We start from the raw sequence: 21,715 nt of genomic DNA, 5'->3' as shown, positions 1-21,715 counted from the left end.
CGGGCGCCTGCCAGGAGCCGGCCGCGAGGCCTGCGTGTGGACTACAAGTCCCAGGGTGCGCCGGCCGGGGCGCCGGGCCGCGGCCCGGGACAGCGCGAGCTTGGCGGAGGTCGAGGGAGCCGGGACCCAGATTTAGACAGGACCGAGACGATGCTGGCGAGCGGCTGCCTGCGCTTCCGGGCGCGCCTCGGCCACCTGCGCAGCGGGCTCCGGGGCCCCGCCCACGCCGGCCGCCGGAGCGTGACCTCCTGCATCGATCGTAAGGCCCTCCCTGGGAGTGCGGGGACCCACGGGGCCGGGACTCGGGCGGGCACCCGCTGCTCGGATAACTTACCTTTATCTGGTCACCCTCGGAGCCTTGAGAAGTGCAGAAACGTGACTTTGGTGTTGCTTGGTTGAATGATTGATTTTTAAAATCCTATCAATGTCATAAAGGTAGTGAGAATGTAGAAAGCTGGGTGCTGCTGGTGGTAGATAAAAACTCCAGGGTTCATATAAGATTTGGTTGCCTATGCCCGGAGGGTGCCAAAAAATACGCATATTTTAACAAAGGAAATAACTGCATTAAAATTGTAATACTCAAGGCACATTCGCCTTATGCGATTACAAGAGACACAAGATGTATCATATACAAGATGACAAACGTTATCTGCACATATTATTACGATTTTAACGTATTTTCTTTCTTGAAATATGTATACGTATTTTGGCACTGTAGATTTTATAACCTAACACCTATAGATATAAAACACTGTTGAAACTCAGGCAGGAAGATTAACTATTATAAGTGGGAAACTACTAGCGATTACAAACTTGCATGTTTTTAGGCAACAGGCAAATAATTTGAATGTAATAACCGGACTAAAGGATAACTGGCCAGTTTGTGACTTCTCTTTCAAGCACCTGACCCCCCTTTTTTGGTTCTGAAATGTTTTAAAATATACTTTAAGGCTCGGCGCTGGCCACATACCTTGAGGCTAGCGGATTTGAACCCAGCCGGGCCAGCTAAACAACAATGACAACTGCAACAACTGCAACCAAAAAAATAGCTGGGTGTTGTGGCAGGCACCTGTAGTCCCAGCTACTTGGGAGGCTGAGGCAAGAGAATCACTTAAGTCCAAGAGTTGGAGGTTGCTGTGAACATAGTGAAAGTCTCAAAATAAATAAATAAATAAAATAAAATTTACTTTAAACAAATAACAGCTTTCTTTATAGCAGAATAAATCCCTTAGATTGACAGATCTATAAAGTACACTAAGGTATAGAATATTATTTTCTTCTAAGTGACCTAAAACTCCTTCAAAAGGCCGTGCCCTGTTCTCCTACTTAACATTTTGTAAACAAGGTGACCATTGTTGATATCAAAGCAGGTAAGGAATTGTTTGGTCTTATTTTTCTTTTTTTCATCTTCCACTTGAGCTACTGTGCAATAAAGGTTTTTCCCATTTCATTTGGCCTGTTTTCCTGTTTAGCTTTACCTTTTTAGTGTGTTGGCATCTTGAGCTCAGCCAGTATCTGGCAAAGTTCATGAGAGCTGGTGTTTGTTTCATTTGTACAGTGTTATTTCTTTCTAGGAGCATAAGTTTTTTACTTAGTCCCATGTTTTCCTGTATATAATTTACTTTTGTGTGCGTGTGTGTGTGTATAATTTACTTTTTAACTTAGGTCTTTCACTTTTTTCTCCAAGCAGTACTCTCCTTTTGTTAATCATTCTTTTTTCTAGAATGAACTATATTTGTTATGTAACTTAAACAAAAGTGTAATTATATTGTGTTTACTTGTGCATATGATTTTGTGTAAAACTAATCCCTGTTATTTATTTAGAATGCAATTCAAATTTATTTCTTAAGTTCCTTGAACTACTATTTTAAATAGAAGCAGTCATTTACAAAAGAAGAATTGTTAACATGTATTGACCTCTTACTAGGATTGAAATTGTGTAGCACTTCTGTTTGCCTGGTTGCTCTTTATGTGATCCTTGATGTGAATGCACCGTAGTCTTCTTTGTAACCCCAGCACTGCTACATAGTAAATACTCAATAAATATTCTTTGGTGAATGATCTTTGAGTGATGGTCTATAGCAGCAAGTTTGTGTGAATAAATGACCTGATCCCCAGAGAACCATTAATCATTTATCCCTAACTGTGTACCCAACAGAGGTTTCTGCTCTAAGCTTCTCAAGGCAGCCTAATCCTTAATCCTTACTACATTTCTGAGTCCCATTTTGATGAAGGGTCCTGATCACAGACAGAGTGCTTTCTCCTGGCTCACACAGACAGCCATTACCAATGCCTAGGTTTGCCCCAGAGAAACAGGTTTTGCCTGTTTTATTTTATTTTTTGGGACAGAGTCTCACTTTGTCACCCTCAGTAGAGTGCCATGGCGTCATAGCTCACAATAGCCTCAGACTCTTCAGCTCAGGCGATTCTCTTGCCTCAGCCTCCCAAGTAGCTACTATAGGCGCCTGCCACAACGCCCAGTTATTTATTTATTTATTTTAGAGACAGGGTCTCGCTCTTGCTCAGGGTGGCCTGGAACCTGTGAGCTTAGGGCACTTCACCCGCCTCAGCCTCCCAGAGTGCTAGGATTACAGGTGTGAGCCACTGCAAGGGCCTCTTTGTCTGTTTTCTTTAGAGGACTTTGCATTTCTGGAAGGCACGGAAGTAATTATTGTGAAGTGTGGCTCCATAGTTTTCCTTTGTGCTCTTCAGCATTGCTCATAATGACCAGAGTTTTACCACTTTAGCCCCTGCCCCCAGGGTTGCAAGTGTATTTTAATAAGGGGCTAGGGTAAGAGCTGTGAGGAAAGTCCTATGTACTGTCCTGGGTTGATCTGTGGGGGTGTGAAAACTGTCCCTCCACCATTTGAGGAACAGATTCATGACTGAAGTGTTATTCTCCTGCCATTAAAGGTTGTGCTGTGTGTGGGAAACACTCCATCAGGTCCCCTGTCTCAGCCTCGTGGTTCTTTTTTTTTTTTTTTGTAGAGACAGAGTCTCACTTTACGGCCCTTGGTAGAGTGCCGTGGCCTCACACAGCTCACAGCAACCTCCAACTCCTGGGCTTAGGCGATTCTCTTGCCTCAGCCTCCCGAGTAGCTGGGACTACAGGCGCCCGCCACAACGCCCGGCTATTTTTGGTTGCAGTTTGGCCGGGGCCGGGTTTGAACCCACCACCCTCGGTATATGGAGCCGGCACCTTACCGACTGAGCCACAGGCGCCGCCCATCAGCCTCGTGGTTCTTTGCAGTACTCTTCCCAACCCCTATCCTAGAACTCAGCATAGTCAATCCTGCCCACAGCTTCCATGGGACTGAATGAAGAGCAGAAAGAATTTCAGAAAGTGGCCTTTGACTTTGCTGCTCGGGAGATGGCTCCAAATATGGCAGAGTGGGACCAGAAGGTAGGCGTTATCATGCTTGTGGGTAGACGCTCCAACCACTGCCTCGTGCAGCCATCTTATCTTCATCTCCATGTAGTCCTGATTGATCAGTGTCTCCCCTGCAAGTGAGAAAAATGATAATGGATAACACCTTTCCTAGAAGACATTCTCATCATCTTGTAGATACCTTTCTTTTTTTAACTGAACAAAGACTTGGACGTGAAACCAAGACAGTTCTATAGATAAGAAACATTTTAATGCCAGGAAAACAATTCTTACAGAGCACATCCTAACGGATGTCAGTGTAAGACAAGCAGGCATGTTAAGAGAATCCCATGTGCAGGCATCCCGCTGTTGTCACCTGACCCGCTAGAGAAACCCCCAGCTCTGAATTGTTACTGCTGCTGTTCTCTGTTGTACGTAGGAGCTGTTCCCGGTGGACGTGATGCGCAAGGCAGCCCTGCTGGGCTTTGGGGGGATCTACGTGCGCACAGATGTGGGTGGGTCTGGACTGTCACGGCTGGATACCTCTGTCATCTTTGAAGCCTTGGCTACAGGCTGCACCAGCACCACAGCCTATATAAGCATCCACAAGTGAGTGCCCAAGCTTGGAGAGCACAGTGAAGGGCTCACATGGGTGGGAATTTCAGATTCATAGAGAGAAAATGGACTTTTTCAGGCCGATTGTCCTTGAGGAGCTAGACTGAGAGTACACAGCAGGCCTGCTCCTGCCTGTTGCGCTTGATTCTGTTGTCTTGTGTACTGCTTAGGGAATTGGGGCAGCCAGCCTTCTCCCAAATCCTGCAGTGAGCTAGTACAGCGGCCTTCTCCCAAATCCTGCAGTGAGCTAGTGCAGCGGCCTTCTCCCAAATCCCGCAGTGAGCCGGTACAGTGGCCTTCTCCCAAATCCCGCAGTGAGCCAGTGCAGCGGCCTTCTCCCAAATCCCGCAGTGAGCCGGTACGGCGGCCTTCTCCCAAATCCCGCAGTGAGCCGGTACGGCGGCCTTCTCCCAAATCCCGCAGTGAGCCGGTACGGCGGCCTTCTCCCAAATCCTGCAGTGAGCTAGTGCAGCGGCCTTCTCCCAAATCCTGCAGTGAGCCGGTACGGCGGCCTTCTCCCAAATCCCGCAGTGAGCCGGTACGGCGGCCTTCTCCCAAATCCCGCAGTGAGCCAGTGCAGCGGCCTTCTCCCAAATCCCGCAGTGAGCCGGTACGGCGGCCTTCTCCCAAATCCTGCAGTGAGCTAGTGCAGCGGCCTTCTCCCAAATCCCGCAGTGAGCCAGTGCAGCGGCCTTCTCCCAAATCCCGCAGTGAGCCGGTACGGCGGCCTTCTCCCAAATCCTGCAGTGAGCCGGTGCGGCGGCCTTCTCCCAAATCCCGCAGTGAGCCGGTTCTGCGGCCTTCTCCCAAATCCTGCAGTGAGCTAGTGCAGCGGCCTTCTCCCAAATCCCGCAGTGAGCCAGTGCAGCGGCCTTCTCCCAAATCCCGCAGTGAGCCGGTACGGCGGCCTTCTCCCAAATCCTGCAGTGAGCTAGTGCAGCGGCCTTCTCCCAAATCCCGCAGTGAGCCAGTGCAGCGGCCTTCTCCCAAATCCCGCAGTGAGCCGGTACGGCGGCCTTCTCCCAAATCCTGCAGTGAGCTAGTGCAGCGGCCTTCTCCCAAATCCCACAGTGAGCCGGTACAGTGGCCTTCTCCCAAATCCCGCAGTGAGCCAGTGCAGCGGCCTTCTCCCAAATCCCGCAGTGAGCCGGTGCGGGCAGTGAGCCGGTGCGGCGGCCTTCTCCCAAATCCCGCAGTGAGCCGGTGCGGCAGCCTTCTCCCAAATCCCGCAGTGAGCCGGTGCGGCGGCCTTCTCCCAAATCCCGCAGTGAGCCGGTGCGGCGGCCTTCTCCCAAATCCCGCAGTGAGCCGGTGCGGCGGCCTTCTCCCAAATCCCGCAGTGAGCCGGTGCGGCGGCCTTCTCCCAAATCCCGCAGTGAGCCGGTGCGGCGGCCTTCTCCCAAATCCCGCAGTGAGCCGGTGCGGGCAGTGAGCCGGTGCGGCGGCCTTCTCCCAAATCCCGCAGTGAGCCGGTGCGGCGGCCTTCTCCCAAATCCCGCAGTGAGCCGGTGCGGCGGCCTTCTCCCAAATCCCGCAGTGAGCCGGTGCGGCGGCCTTCTCCCAAATCCCGCAGTGAGCCGGTGCGGCGGCCTTCTCCCAAATCCCGCAGTGAGCCGGTACAGCGGCCTTCTCCCAAATCCCGCAGTGAGCCGGTACGGCAGCCTTCTCCAGGAGCGTGGGCAGGGTCCTGGCACCCTTTTCCTCAGTCCAGAGATGGACCCACCCGTGATCTGAGAGAGTGACAGGAAGTGCTTACATAGTATAACTCTGATTGTTACGGGCTCATGGAACCGCTCTAGAAGTAGAGTGAACACCCAGTGAATACCTTGACCCTGGTTCTCTCTGGATGGCACATGCTCCAGGAATATGTTTTAATCCCGGCCTTGCCTTCCAGGCCGACTTCTCACTCTGATTTTCCTTCCTACTCACTCCTCCTTGTCCTCTTTTCCTGTCTCCCGTTTCCTTTTCTCTTGCACCTTTGTTTCTGTCAACGTCTTTTCTTGGTGTACTATCAGCATGTGCGCCTGGATGATTGATAGCTTTGGAGATGAGGAACAGAGGCACAAATTTTGCCCACCGCTCTGTACCATGGAGAAGTTTGCTTCCTACTGCCTTACTGAACCAGGTGGGTTTGCTGCACTGCGGGCGATACACACGGGGCTACCCACTGCTGGGAGAGAGGCGTGACGTGGGTGGAGTCCCGAGCATTCCTTCCAGCCTTTGACACAGAACTGCCGCTTACCAGCACTTAGGCTGTGGAGTAATAGATTCCCATGACCTGGTGTCACAGGACCCAGAGGCCTATGGGGCAGAGGCCTTGCAGGCTGGTGATCAGAACCGGCTTGCAGAGGCTCCCTGAAATACTCTCAGCTGGACAGTGGCCCAACGGACACAAGTTTCCACCAAGTACAGATGATTCCTTTGGCCATCTGGATTTTACAGTGACACACTCTGAGCTGTTTGTCTCTTGGGAAGATTTCCTAGGAGACAGAACTGCGCTGGGCTCCCTTGACAGCACCAACTTTCTCACCCCTTTTGACACCTGCTGTAGGAAGCGGAAGTGACGCTGCTTCTCTTTTGACCTCGGCTAAACGACAAGGAGATCATTATATCCTCAATGGCTCCAAGGTACTAGCACGCTGCCTTCCCAGAGCTTAGACATCACTCACTTTCCCCTGACATCTGCAAGTTAATATTCCCATAGAATTTTTATGTGTTAGGAAGAGAACCTCGAACCGCAACCCATTTCTCTTTATATCCACTCTCACTGTTTCTGTGTCTTCTGATCAGATTCCAGATATTTTTATTCACTTTTGTTTATCATTTTTTTTTTTTTTTTTTTTTATTGTTGGGGATTCATTGAGGGTACAATAAGCCAGGTTACACTGATTGCAATTGTTAGGTAAAGTCCCTCTTGCAATCATGTCTTGCCCCCATAAAGTGTGACACACACCAAGGCCCCACCCCCCTCCCTCCATCCCTCTTTCTGCTTCCCCCCCATAACCATAATTGTCATTAATTGTCCTCATATCAAAATTGAGTACATAGGATTCATGATTCTCCATTCTTGTGATGCTTTACTAAGAATAATGTCTTCCACGTCCATCCAGGTTAATACTTGTTTATCCTTTTTATACTCTGTCCAGCAAACCCTGGGTCCCCTAATTACTGTAGACTCCTCCTCAGTCTCTCTGTGGCATCGTACTTGTTAGTGTCCTATTGTTGGGGGGACTTCAGGGGTTTTCCCAGCTGCTAGACTCCCAGAACTTACGCATTTCCTGATCCCTACTTCTCCAACCTCACAGGCCTTCATCAGTGGTGGCGGCGAGTCAGACATCTATGTGGTCATGTGCCGAACGGGAGGACCAGGCCCCAAAGGCATCTCCTGCATAGTTGTTGAGAAGGGGACTCCTGGCCTTAGTTTTGGCAAAAAGGAGAAAAAGGTGAGTGGCTGTTGGACAGGAAGTGATTGAAGGTATTCGACTCTGCCACCTGCCTGACCAGCTCCTGCTCTGTCTCAGAAAATGGACTCACATACCTGCCAACCTACCTAAATAGGGTTTTTAGGATTTTTTACAGAAGCACAGAGACCAGGCGGTGTTAAAGAAACACCACCTGGGGAGAGTAGCTGAGTGTGCCAGGAAGTCCCACAAGCCACCTGCCTCTACTTCTGGCCTGTATTTCCTGTCCAGTTTCTCGTTTTGTGTGTTGTTACCCCATAAAGAGATACGTATAAAACTTGTGATTTTTAGCCAGAATTCTCAGGAATGAAAAGCTTGTAGTCCACTTTTCTTTGATTAAAAATAAAACTCTTTGGAGGTGATAGTGGGCATTTCAGTAATCTAAGAAGGACAGTGTTTCTATAGGTACTTTGGAAAATAAGACATTCCCAGGATTATGAAACCCCATTTCCAGGTCATGAATAGTAGAACTGTGATTACATAACTATAATTGATGATAAGGGTGAAACCCATTCAGGTTTTTCGTACCGGACCCTCAAATAGTCGTCTTATCACAAATTTGTACTATTAATGTAGTTGGGAGTTTTGGGGAGAAGTCAGGTAATGAAATAACCCCTCAATGTACTTCTTTCTCATAGCTTCTAGGGTTTCCATATTTTTCTGCACAATCCTTCCTGACCCCTTGCACCTACCAAGGAGTTATCAGTATAGTGCCCCTTCTCTTTCATAACATAGCAGATAGAACTAATGTGGGAATCATGCCAGCTCCTGGGGGTGAGTGGGGGACCTTCAATAAAAGGCCTAGGGATAGAGTTCATTTTTTCAAAAAAGGAGCACTGCTGGGTGTTTTTATATAAGGAAAGGATGTGAAGGCAGTAGTGTATGCAAAGCTAGAAGGGATATTTTCTATAGTTTGTGATTTTCAAACTCTGCCTCACTAAAGCTTAGAGTTCCTTGAAGCCTCAGACTACCTGGAAGAGGAAATCAAGCAGGGTGGGCCTTAATCTATGTATTAAGGTGTGAAGCATCTGAATAAGATTTGGTTTGAATAAAGAGGCTCTGCTGGCTTTCCAGTCTAGCTGCCTTATTTCATATAAAGAAAATGAAGGCCACAAAGAAGTCAGGTGATTTGTCCAAAGATGAAAAACTAAGCTAATTAGTTGCTTGAGATGGACTACATCTCAGGTGTGCAAAATCTTCCCCGAGCTTATGGCTCAGATATATCCAGCGCGTCCACGGCAGATCAGCTCTCTGGGAAAAACAAACATTTATAGTGTTTGCCCATTTCTGTAATGTAAGTATTCTCACTGTGGCTGATTTCAAGCTACTACTATGATGTTATAACTACTGAGTGAAGAAAAGAGGTGCATGTCCGGCTCTCCTGAGCCCGCACACCTATCACTCTGCAGCTAAGTGCTAGACCAGGTGCTGCCAACATCCTCCCCAACCTCACTACAACATCGTTTTGGAACAGTAAGCTTCTATAAGGAGAAGTATGCTATTGTTAAGACCTTTACATGTAAATTCAGTTTCTCCAAACAATCCTTATACTATCTGTTCTTATGAAAGAGTGTACTCATAGAGGCACCAAAAACAAGGGCAGATTCTGCCACATTCCTAAAAGGTGTGGGAAGCATTTGTGGGTGAGTCTAGCAGGATAGACATTAGAACGTAGATTCAGTAAGTTAAAAAAATGTTTAGCTTGAACAAAGTCTTCGTTGAGTGTTGACAAGCCTTTAAATCTGAACTTTCTCTTTTTCCTTGTTTTAAGTTCTTGTGGGTCTGAGTCCAGGGTACTGGAACCCATACCTCACAGACTTCTGTCTACAGGGAAGGCCGTCCTGCCCCGTGGATTGTTGGGCAGCCACACAGTCCCTGATTTTTGCCAGGTGGGGTGGAACTCCCAGCCAACCCGAGCTGTGATCTTCGAAGACTGTGCTGTCCCTGTGGCCAACAGAATTGGGAACGAGGGGCAGGGCTTCCTCATTGCCATGAAAGGACTGAATGGAGGGAGGATCAATGTTGGTGAGGACATGAAGGGGCAGGTGAGGAGGGAGCAGGCTGGGGCAAGCAGTGTCCTTGTGGCTCAGCTGGGATGTTGGCACTCTTCACTCCAGCTTCCTGCTCTCTGGGGGCTGCTCATGCCTCAGTCATCCTCACCCGAGACCACCTCAATGTCCGGAAGCAGTTTGGAGAGCCTCTGGCCAGTAACCAGGTAAAGTCCCGGTACCTCTGCACGGCTCTCCACTCTTTGCAGCCCCTGAGGCCTTCTTTAGGAGACAGAAGCTGTGATGTCCCTTTGGGAGACCTCCCACACTCTTAGCCAGAGCTTGTGCTTTGTCTCCATCAGTAATGTTTTTTAGAGGCAATGATATTAGAGCACAGAGCAAGTGAAGTGGATTGAGAACTCATAACGCAGCAAAGTTTCTCTGCAGAGAAGGAAGAGCCTTTGAAGCTTTGGTTCACTTAGCAAAGGCACTCCATGCGGGATGTCTTCCTGAGGGTCCTGGGTCAGGTGCTGGCCTCAGCCCCTCCGTAGTCTCTTCCCTTCTCCCTGCTGCTGCAGTACCTGCAGTTCAAACTAGCTGATATGGCAACAAGGCTGGTGGCCTCGAGACTGATGATCCGCAATGCCGCGGTGGCTCTGCAGGAGGAGCGGGAAGATGCAGTGGCCCTGTGCTCCATGGCCAAGCTGTTCGCTACGGATGAATGCTTTGCTGTATGTGATAAGCCCTCAGGCTATCCTGGGATGGGTGGGCAGCTGCTAGGCCTGGGGGTTTTGAGAGGCGTAAGTCAGCTTTGGAACACACCCTTCCTGGGATGCTGTAGGACCACCTGATGCGCAAGGATCTAAATGAACGTTTTTTTTTTTTTTTAGAGAGACAGAGTCTCACTTTCTCACCCTCTGTAGAGTGCTGTGATGTCACAGCTCACAGCAACCTCCAGCTCTTGGGCTTAGGCAATTCTCTTGCCTCAGCCTCCCAAGTAGCTGAGACCATAGGTGCCCACCACAATGCCCAGCTGTTTTTTGTTGCAGTTTGGCCTGGGCCGGGTTTGAACCCGCCATCCTCAGTATATGGGGCCGGTGCTCTACTCACTGGGCCACAGGTGCTGCCCAGGATCTAAATGAACTTTTGAGAAGCTGTATGGAAGCTTTCACAGCAGGCTTTTGGCCTGCTCTGTGCCGTTACGTACTTCATTATGTCACTGTTGTGTGGTTGTGTTCTAGATGAGACACCGCCTTTGCAAGGTTCACAGCAGACCAATGCCTCTTGCCCGGATTTAGCTCTTTGCCATGTTTGCTTTGTCAGGGGCAGAGCCACAGTCAAGCTGTGTGTCCACTAGGTGGCACCTTAGCGTCATATAATCCCAGCCAGGACAGCTGTGGGCAGCTTCTGCCCAGCAGATTCTAAGTGACAAAGGCAGAGGTCTTTGGGTTGCCTGCCTGGTGGGCCTCAGTGAGCAAACTGCCCTTGTAGTCTCTGACCACATGGGATGTGGACCCCTCTTGGGGCTTGGCTGTGAGCTGTTCTTCCTCATTAGTTTACGGCAGGCTGATTGACCGGGGCTGTGGTAGGGAGGGAAGCCGCCTGCCCTCCAGTCTTCCACTGTCAGTGACGTTTGATCCCTGTCTCCCTGCAGATCTGCAACCAGGCTTTACAGATGCACGGAGGCTATGGCTACCTGAAGGATTATGCTGTCCAGCAGTATGTGCGGGACTCCAGGGTCCACCAAATTCTTGAAGGTAAAAATTGCCCAAGATTATTGTCTTCCTTTCGGGATCAGTGTAGGAGCAGGGCTTAGCCCAGCCCCTTGGTCCCATCTCGCCCTGTCTGTCTTTGGCTTCTTCCTTCCTTTCCCCAGCCCTGCTCTGGAAGTGGCCTGTTGGTGCATTAGAAAGGGCACCAGCCTGGAGTCAGGAGACTGCTTTGTCACCTTCAGTAGGGCCTCAGGTCATTCTGCTTTGTCATCTTCAGGAGGGCATCGGATCATTCTGTTAGTGCTCCTTTTCCTTGTAGATTGGAGAGAAGGCTCGAACTGAGAGAATTTATGAGAAAGCACGTTAAAGGCTACAGCAGGGGCTATTATTTACTGTTATATAGTTCCTGGTTTCAGGGATCTCACAGGTTCTATATTAGCGGTTCTCAGCCTGTGGATCGCAACCCCCAGGAACTGTATTAAAGGGCCACAGCATTAAGAAGGTTGAGAACCACTGAACCACTGTTCTATACAGTTTTTTACAGGGTAAATATGAGCTACCATCAGTATAAGGGTGTCTTCTTGGTAGTCGCAAACATTCTGTCTGGGAAATGTGTGAGCTGGGACAGTCTGGGAAATGTGTCAGCTGCTGGAGTCTGGCTTGGGGCGTGCCTTTCTCCACTCTCTCGAGCCAGTGCCTAAGTCTTGAAATTCTACGACTTGTTCTGCTGCTGCAAGTAGCTGGACTCAACCCTGTAGAAGAGCAGCTGGGCAGAGGCTTTGCTGAGTGACTTTCAGGGAAGGAATATGGCTGCTTCAGTGGGGACTTCATACAATGGGGTCTCTCTGCCTCCTGGAGTTTCTGCTCCCCTGGTCTAGTGTGGGCCTGACAATTTGCATTTCTCTTTCTTTTTTTTTTTTTTATTGTTGGGGATTCATTGAGGGTACAATAAGCCAGGTTACACTGATTGCAATTGTTAGGTAAAGTCCCTCTTGCAATCATGTCTTGCCCCCATAAAGTGTGACACACACCAAGGCCCCACCCACCTCCCTCCTTCCCTCTTTCTGTTTCCCCCCCCATAACCATAATTGTCATTAATTGTCCTCATATCAAAATTGAGTACATAGGATTCATGCTTCTCCATTCTTGTGATGCTTTACTAAGAATAATATCTTCCACGTCCATCCAGGTTAATACGAAGGATGTAAAGTCTCCATTTTTTTTAATGGCTGAATAGTATTCCATGGTATACATATACCACAGCTTGTTAATCCATTCCTGGGTTGGTGGGCATTTAGGCTGTTTCCACATTTTGGCGACTGTAAATTGAGCTGCAATAAACAGTCTAGTACAAGTGTCCTTATGATAAAAGGATTTCTTTCCTTCTGGGTAGATGCCCAGTAATGGGATTGCAGGATCAAATGGGAGGTCTAGCTTGAGTGCTTTGAGGATTCTCCATACTTCCTTCCAGAAAGGTTGTACTAGTTTGCAGTCCCACCAGCAGTGTAAAAGTGTTCCCGTCTCTCCACATCCACGCCAGCATCTGCAGTTTTGAGATTTTGTGATGTGGGCCATTCTCACTGGGGTTAGATGATATCTCAGGGTTGTTTTGATTTGCATTTCTCTAATATATAGAGATGATGAACATTTTTTCATGTGTTTGTTAGCCATTCGTCTGTCGTCTTTAGAGAAAGTTCTATTCATGTCTCTTGCCCATTGATATAAGGGATTGTTGGCTTTTTTCATGTGGATTAATTTGAGTTCTCTATAGATCCTAGTTATCAAGCTTTTGTCTGATTGAAAATATGCAAATATCCTTTCCCATTGTGTAGGTTGTCTCTTTGCTTTGGTTATTGTCTCCTTAGCTGTACAGAAGCTTTTCAGTTTAATGAAGTCCCATTTGTTTATTTTTGTTGTTGTTGCAATTGCCATGGCAGTCTTCTTCATGAAGTCTTTCCCCAGGCCAATATCTTCCAGTGTTTTTCCTATGCTTTCTTGGAGGGTTTTTATTGTTTCATGCCTTAAGTTTAAGTCCTTTATCCATCTTGAATCAATTTTTGTGAGTGGGGAAAGGTGTGGGTCCAGTTTCAGTCTTTTACATGTAGACATCCAGTTCTCCCAACACCATTTATTGAATAGGGAGTCTTTCCCCCAAGGTATGTTCTTGTTTGGTTTATCAAAGATTAGGTGGTTGTAAGATGTTAGTTTCATTTCTTGGTTTTCCATTCGATTCCAAGTGTCTATGTCTCTGTTTTTGTGCCAGTACCATGCTGTCTTGAGCACTATGGCTTTGTAGTACAGACTAAAATCTGGTATGCTGATGCCCCCAGCTTTATTTTTATTACAGAGAACTGCCTTAGCTATACGGGGTTTTTTCCAGTTCCATACAAAACGCAGAATCATTTTTTCCAAATCTTGAAAGTATGATGTTGGTATTTTGATAGGAATGGCATTGAATAGGTAGATTGCTTTGGGAAGTATGGACATTTTAACAATGTTGATTCTTCCCATCCATGAGCATGGTATGTTCTTCCATTTGTTAATATCCTCTGCTATTTCCTTTCTGAGGATTTTGTAATTTTCTTTATAGAGGTCCTTCACCTCCTTCGTTAGGTATATTCCTAGGTATTTCATTTTCTTTGAGACTATGGTGAAGGGAGTTGTGTCCTTAATTAGCTTCTCATCTTGACTGTTATTGGTGTACACAAAGGCTACTGACTTGTGGACATTGATTTTATATCCTGAAACATTACTGTATTTTTTGATGACTTCTAGGAGTCTTGTGGTTGAGTCTTTGGGGTTCTCTAAGTATAAGATCATGTCGTCAGCAAAGAGGGAGAGTTTGACCTCCTCTGCTCCCATTTGGATTCCCTTTATTTCCTTGTCTTGCCTAATTGTATTGGCTAGAACTTCCAGCACTATGTTGAATAGTAAAGGTGACAGAGGACAACCTTGTCTGGTTCCAGTTCTAAGAGGAAAAGCTTTGAGTTTTACTCCATTCAGTAAAATATTGGCTGTGGGTTTGTCATAGATAGCTTCAATCAGTTTTAGAAATGTGCCACCTATGCCTATACTCTTCAGAGTTCTAATTAGAAAAGGATGCTGGATTTTATCAAATGCTTTTTCTGCATCTATTGAGAGGATCATGTGATCTTTATTTTTGCCTCTGTTAATATGGTGGATAACGTTTATAGACTTGCGTATGTTAAACCAGCCTTGCATCCCTGGGATGAAGCCTACTTGATCTTGATGAATGACTTTTTTGATGATAAGCTGTAATCTATTGGCTAGGATTTTGTTGAGAATTTTTGCGTCTATGTTCATGAGTGAGATTGGTCTGAAATTCTCCTTTTTGTTTGGGTCTTTTCCTGGTTTTGGTATCAGGGTGATGTTTGCTTCATAGAATGTGTTGGGGAAGATTCCTTCTTCCTCAATTTTCTGGAATAATTTCTGCAGTACAGGAATAAGCTCTTCCTTGAAGGTTTGATAGAATTCTGGAGTGAAGCCATCTGGACCAGGGCATTTTTTGGTTGGAAGCTTTTTTATTGTTTCTTTGATCTCAGTGATTGAAATTGGTCTGTTCAGGAGCTCTATTTCTTCCTGGCTGAGTCTAGGGAGAGGGTGTGATTCCAAATATTGATCCATTTCTTTCACATTGTCAAATTTCTGGGCATAGAGTTTCTGGTAGTATTCAGAGATGATCTCTTGTATCTCTGTGGGATCAGTTGTTATTTCCCCTTTATCATTTCTGATTGAGCTTACTAGAGATTTTACTTTTCTATTCCTCGTTAGTCTGGCCAATGGTTTATCTATTTTATTTATTTTTTCAAAAAACCAACTCCTTGATTCATTAATTTTCTGAATGATTCTTTTGTTTTCAATTTCATTGATCTCTGATTTGATTTTGGATATTTCTTTTCTTCTACTGAGTTTAGGCTTAGATTGTTCTTCTTTTTCCAATTCCATAAGATCTCTTGTGAGATTGTTGATGTGCTCTCTTTTAGTTTTTCGAATGTAGGCATCTAAAGCGATGAATTTTCCTCTCAAAACTGCTTTTGCAGTATCCCACAGGTTTTGGTAGCTTGTGTCTTCATTGTTGTTATGCTCAAGGAAGTTAATGATTTCCTGTTTTATTTCTTCCTGCACCCATCTGTTATTCAACAGAAGATTGTTTAGTTTCCATGCCTTTGGGTGGGGTCGAGCATTTTTGTTAGAGTTGAGTTCCACCTTTAGTGCCTTATGGTCTGAGAAGATACAAGGTAAAATTTCAATTCTTTTGATTCTGTTGATAATTGTTTTGTGTCCCAGGATATGATCAATTTTGGAGAATGTTCCATGGGGTGATGAGAAGAATGTATATTCTTTATCTTTGGGGTGGAGTGTTCTATATGCGTCTATCAAGCACAGTTGTTCTAGAGTCTCATTTAAGTCTCTTATATCCTTGTTTAATTTCTGTTTAGAGGATCTGTCCAGCTCTGTAAGAGGAGTGTTAAAGTCCCCTGTTATGATGGTATTATCAGATATCATATTGCTCAGACTGAGTAAGGTCTGCTTCAAGAATCTGGGAGCATTTAAATTGGGTGCATAAATATTTAGAATTGAAATGTCTTCTTGTTGTATTTTTCCCTTGACCAATATAAAGTGACCATCTTTGTCTTTTTTGACTTTAGTTGCTTTAAATCCACATGTGTCTGAAAATAAGATTGCAACTCCTCTTTTCTTCTGAATTCCATTTGCCTGAAAAATTGTCTTCCAACCCTTGACTCGGAGCTTTAATTTGTCTTTTGAAGCCAGGTGTGTTTCTTGCAGACAGCAAATGGATGGCTTGTGTTTTTTAATCCAGTCAACCAATCTATGTCTCTTCAGTGGGGAATTCAAGCCATTAACATTTATTGAGATAATTGACAAGTGTGGTAGTATTCTATTCGTCTTATTTTGTGAGAGTCCATTGCTTAGTTTTATCTTTTGCATCAGTGTGGAGGTTAGGTTCTGTCCTTTAATTTCTGAGTTCTTACTTTGCTGCTGATCCATTGTGGTGGTCAGTGTGCAGTACAGGTTGAAGTATTTCCTGTAGAGCTGGTCTTGTTGTGGCGAATTTCCTCAATGTTTGTATATCCGTAAATGATTTGATTTCTCCGTCAATTTTGAAGCTTAGCTTAGCAGGGTACAGAATTCTGGGCTGAAAATTGTTCTGTTTAAGTAGATTAAAGGTAGATGACCATTGTCTTCTTGCTTGGAAAGTTTCATTAGAGAAGTCTGCGGTCACTCTGATGGATTTTCCCCTGTAGGTCAACTGGCGCTTACTCCTGGCAGCTTGCAGAATCTTTTCTTTGGTCTTGACTTTGGACAGGTTCATCACAATGTGTCTTGGAGAAGCTCGGTTAGAGTTGAGGCGACCTGGGGTCCGATATCCCTCTGAAAGCAGTGTGTCAGAATCTTTGGTGATATTTGGGAAATTTTCTTTTATAATATTCTCTAGTATGGCTTCCATTCCTCTGGGGCATTCTTCTTCCCCTTCTGGAATTCCTATAACTCGTATGTTGGAACGCTTCATAAAGTCCCATAATTCTGACAGTGAACGTTCTGCTTTCTCTCTCTTCTTTTCTGCCTCTTTTACTATCTGAGTTATCTCAAAAACTTTGTCTTCTACCTCTGAAATTCTTTCTTGTGCATGGTCTAACCTGTTGCTGATACTTTCCATTGCATCTTTAAGTTCCCTGATTGACTGTTTCATTTCCTTCAGCTCTGCTATATCCTTTTTATATTCTTCATATCGTTCATCTCTTATTTGATTCTGTTTTTGAATTTCCTTTTGGTTATTTTCCACTTTATTAACAGTTTCCTTCATTGTTTCCATCATTTCCTTCATTGTTTTCAACATGTGTATTCTAAATTCCCTTTCTGTCATTCCTAACATTTCTGTATAGGTGGAATCCTCTGCAGTAGCTACCTCATGGTCCCTTGGCGGGGTAGTTCTGGACTGGTTCTTCATGTTGCCTGGAGTTTTCTGCTGATTCTTCCTCATGGGTGATTTCTTTTATCTGTTTACTTGCCCTAATTTTCCTTTCAATTCCTCTTGCTCTTTAAGTTCTTGTGCCTGTGGACTAAGGGTTACAGGACCAGAAGGGTGAGAAGGTTTAAGAGCAAAAAAGCGATGAAAGAAATGAGGACCGAGTGATAAGAAAAAAAGAAAAAAATGAAAAAAAAGAAAAATAGAGAAAGGAGAGTGGTTGGGTGAAAGGAATATTGACAAAAAGAAGAGAGGCACAGAAAGAGGGAGACAGAGCAATATAGGTGTACAGTAGGGTACTTTGATACAACCTTAAAAAAAAAAAAAAAAACACCTCCTGGGGGTGCCAAGTGGGGTGGTTCCCTTGAGGTCAGCAGCTCTTTGCTAACCTGATCAGACACAGTACCCCACCTCACCAAGTAGAGAGGAAAGACAAAAATGCTATAAATCAAACCAAAACAAGCAAACAGAAAACCTTACGGGATAAAATTGGCTGGAAAAACCAAATAATAGTGGTAGAAACACTAACAAAAATGAAGTTCTGATTATTGAAATAGGCAGCAATGGGAAATTATAATTAAACTAGAAAAATTGAGAAAGAAAAAGGATCTGTATGGAAAAGGTTGAACTTAAAAAACAAAACAACAATCTAGAACGTCAAAATAAACAAAAAAAACAACCAAACCAAAAAAAAGAAACCAAACCAACAAACAAAAAAAAACACACACGCAACCAAAAACAAAGCAGTATGTATATGGAAATGAATATTGTCTGGGCAACACGTGGTCTTCTGGGGTATGAGATGTTAATCACAGTTCTGATATGACTGGAGGCTGCTAGTTTCTCAAACCCTAGCAGGTAGACACCCTAAATCTCTCTTCAGCCCACTTAAAAGGCACTTTGAACTTGTTCACTTACTGAGCAGAAGCTTTCTCAGGGAAGTGCTTGTTGCTGGAATCACTGCTGAAGTGGCTATGCACTTACCCTGTGTGTCAAAACTGGTCTCCCTCTGCCCCCAGGGTTAGGGCTGCAAGGCGGCTCAGACCCCGCCCTTAGGCTACTTGGTCGCTGGGTTACCAGCTCCCACCCAATTCCAGCTCTGCGACCCTGAGGGCGGAGCTTGCCAGGGCAGATCGCTCACAATGTCTGCCTGTGACCCAGAGCCAAACTCTATTAGCTCCGTCTGGCTCAGCGGCTCAGACTGGGGCCCTAGACAAAGGCCAAAGTTCTCCGCACTCCCGCTCAGGCTCTCCCCAAGGCAGTTCAGCTGAGTGCCAAGTCCAAAGACACCAAAACAGTTCACAGGTAAGGCCTTTCTGGTTTGCAGTCTCGCTGCTACTGAACTTACAGTTGCGGGCGGGTTTAGGTGGATTGAACACACGCGACCACTTGCCGGTTTTCCACTGTTTTAGTCCTCCTCTTGGGGTCCAGAAGTCTCTCGCTGACTCCCTGTATCCTCTCAGGGGTGATGATAGGCAGATCCCACCAGCCAGAGATGCCTGGAGTCCTATATCCCCAGACTCACGGTGCCCAGATGCAAGGAAGCTGTTACTCGGCTGCCATCTTGCTCCACCCTCCTTCTCTCTTTCTTTTTTTTTTTTTCTTTTTTTTTGTGAGACAGAGTCTTACTCTATTGCCCTGGATAGAGTGCTATGGTGTCATAGCTCACAGCAACCTCAAACTCCTCAGGAGATCCACTTGCCTCAGCCTCCTGAGTACCTGGGAGTACAGGTGCCTGCCACGACAACCAGCTAGTTTTTCTTTTAATACACAGGGAGTCTTGCTCTTGCTTAGGCTGGTCTCAAACTTGTGAGCTCCAGCAATCCACCTGCCTTGGTCTTCCAGAGTGCTAGGATTACAAGTGCAAGCCACTGCACCCGGCTTAGAATTTGTGTTTCTAACAAGTTTTCCAGTGTGGCTGCCACTGCTTGTCTGGAAACCACACTCGGAGGCCCCTTCTCTGGAGTTAAGTCCGAATCACAGACTTCTTGAGGTCTGTTTGTGGCTCTGCTCTGGTAGCATGTGTCTGAGCTCAGTTGCTGGTGCTCACCTGAGGTCCCCTGCTTCTCCTTCCTTCCATCAGACTTGGCAGTTACTTTCTCACTTGGCTTTTATGAGGGTGGAAAACTTCCCCTATGTTCTAACTCTTGTTTTTTAACACTGCTGTAATACATGTGAAAAGCCAAATACGTTTATTTGTAGAAAAACTTGGGTACTGGTCACTTTACCACTTTGTTTTATCATGGACTTTACTATTGGGTAAATCTAAAATTTTAGATTTGGTTTTATTTGATACTGTGTTTACTCATTCCTCAAGGGGGTTTCTATTTTTCTTTGCGTTAAAGGCTACTATTAAAAATGAAGCAAATAATTGATACCCCCTTTTCAGGGCTTCAGGGGTTTTCTTCTTTTATAATTCAGTTTTCTGATTATTAAAAAAATTTATATTTACTATCAAAAACTTATGAAAAATAAGAAAAGTAGAAGAAAAAAATCACCCATGTTTCTACATTCAGAATAATATTTTGGTATTCGAAATTCCAATATTTTGGTATATCTCCTCTTGGACTTTTTTAAAGTAAATATTATTTATTGCCTGACATTCTTCTATACTTTGGAGAGAGGTCTGTGATCATCCTATTCCTCCCAGAGAGAAAAGCAGTGCTTCTATTTTAAATTCACGACTGTCCTAAACAGGACTTCGAGCAGCCTGGTCAGAGCTTTGGTGAACTTCCGAACTTTGCTGCTACTGAAGCCTCCTTCTCTGTCCGTCTTGCAGGAAGCAATGAAGTGATGAGGATGCTGATCTCGCGAAGCCTGCTGCAGGAGTAGCACCCACGCTGGCGTTCTCGTGTGGCCTGCAGTGTGCCTGCTGTCCGTGGTGAGGGCTGCTGCATGGGCCTTTCTGTTCCAAATGAATCATGGACTAGATTGAGGGGCTGAGCACTTCCAGCGTAGGACATGCTCTCTGTGTGCACACAGCAGAGTCCTCAGTGGAACTGGAAGAGCTGCCCTGATGGGAAGGGTCACAGGAAAACAAACTGCCTTGTTTTACTAATGCCAGGAAGGTGACAAGTGAAGATTCACCATCAAACCAAAGTCCTTTCCCGGATCCACAGTGTCTTGATTTGTCTGCATTTTGCTGGGTCCCTGGATCCTTCTTCTAAGAGCCTGGGAACTTCCACAGAAGCTCTTCTGATTATAGAGCATTATGTCCGGGGGAAAATGGCGGGAGAATCCTCTCTCGTCTGTTTCTGTTCTCTGTGGCACAGCTGAGCATGCAAAGGGTTTCTCTGGATAGCACTCCTCTGAATGTAAATCATGATAAAATGTGTATTTGGGAAACTGCTCCTGAGCTGTGATTTGGGGTTTATTTCCACTTCTGGACTACTTGAGTATCAAGGGCTGAGATTATTTGGAACTTTGAATATTTGTTGTCTTTCATTTTTAGAAGCCTGTGGTCTAGGATTGGGACGCAGATTTTCCATAACCCATCCTGATAAGTACTTTCCAAGTGCTTGTTTCCTTTTATGAATTTGCTCCTTCCTCTTTTTAAATATTTTTAATCACTATATTGACAAATAAAGTCTACCCCTTTCTGTATTGTCTCTGGGTCTACTAAACTTGGTTTTCATATTATCCTTGTAACTAAGCCTTTACGACTGTTTTTATTTTTTAATTTGATTAAACATTCAACTGGATTTTAAAGCAATAATCAAACATCTTGATCAATTTGACTTTTAAAAAGTAGGCTCCCTAAATTAGTAATAGCTTTGCCAACAACAATTGTTTATGATATATAAAAGATTTAAAGTAATATTCAAAGGTGAGGACTTTGGGGGAACCTTGTTATAAATGATTATGTTATTGTCTTTTCTCATCTCTATAGAAAAACATGTTGGTCAAGACCTCCTAGCAGCACTGATAAACTGAACAAGTTGAAACTTGCACAAGTAAATCAGAAAGGGCCCTTTCCGCTGTGTTTCTTGGAAGTGAAATAATGGACCATGACACAGCCTGTCTCAAAACTTTCCTAGTGACCTAAAAGTGACCTATACCTAGGAAGATATTTATTAATTACAAGTCAGTTTGGAGAGAAAAAAATGAAAATTCGGAATATTTAAAGAGAATCAAGAATGTCCCTTTCAGACAGAAAGAACCAGGAGCAGGAAAAATACAGGATTTGGGCGAAAGTTATCGATACTTTTGTTTAATTGTGGTTTGGGGTTGGCAGGGAGAGAAAGAAAAATTAAGTTGAATCTGGTTGGAGAGTTAGGAAAGCCACAAGTGAGGGTTTATTTGGTGAACAGTGAGAAGATGTGATGGGATGAATTCATTCCTGAGAACATTCTGGAATGCTTATGTGGGATGAAGGTGAGTGGGGAAGGACAGAAGGGAAGACATCTCTAGCCAATAGGTTCTCGAACCAGGCATGGTGGCTTCAGCCTGTAATGCCAGCTGCTTGGGAGACTGAGGCCGGAGGCTTGTTTGAGTGCTGGAGTTTGAGGCCATCCTGGGCAACATAGACCCCACCTCAAAAAAAAAAAAAAAAAACACCCTGG

At 45.3% G+C, this 21,715-nt stretch overlaps 1 protein-coding gene across 1 annotated transcript; it reads left to right on the top strand.

The window, feature by feature from the left end:
• The first annotated feature begins 46 nt into the window (after nucleotides 1-46).
• On the top strand, nucleotides 47-20,761 carry ACAD8 (acyl-CoA dehydrogenase family member 8). The gene is made up of 11 exons (XM_053595795.1): nucleotides 47-259; nucleotides 3,303-3,403; nucleotides 3,807-3,976; nucleotides 5,998-6,107; nucleotides 6,534-6,610; nucleotides 7,288-7,425; nucleotides 9,333-9,468; nucleotides 9,561-9,658; nucleotides 10,010-10,162; nucleotides 11,086-11,188; nucleotides 19,933-20,761. Exons 1-11 carry the CDS (start codon nucleotides 151-153, stop codon nucleotides 19,983-19,985), a joined length of 1,248 nt encoding a protein of 415 aa, XP_053451770.1. The 5' UTR covers nucleotides 47-150; the 3' UTR covers nucleotides 19,986-20,761.
• Nucleotides 20,762-21,715: the final 954 nt, after the last annotated feature.

This window comes from Nycticebus coucang, chromosome 6, assembly GCF_027406575.1.
Source record: "Nycticebus coucang isolate mNycCou1 chromosome 6, mNycCou1.pri, whole genome shotgun sequence".
NCBI lineage: Eukaryota > Metazoa > Chordata > Mammalia > Primates > Lorisidae > Nycticebus > Nycticebus coucang.
This window is presented reverse-complemented; position numbering and strand designations above follow the sequence as displayed.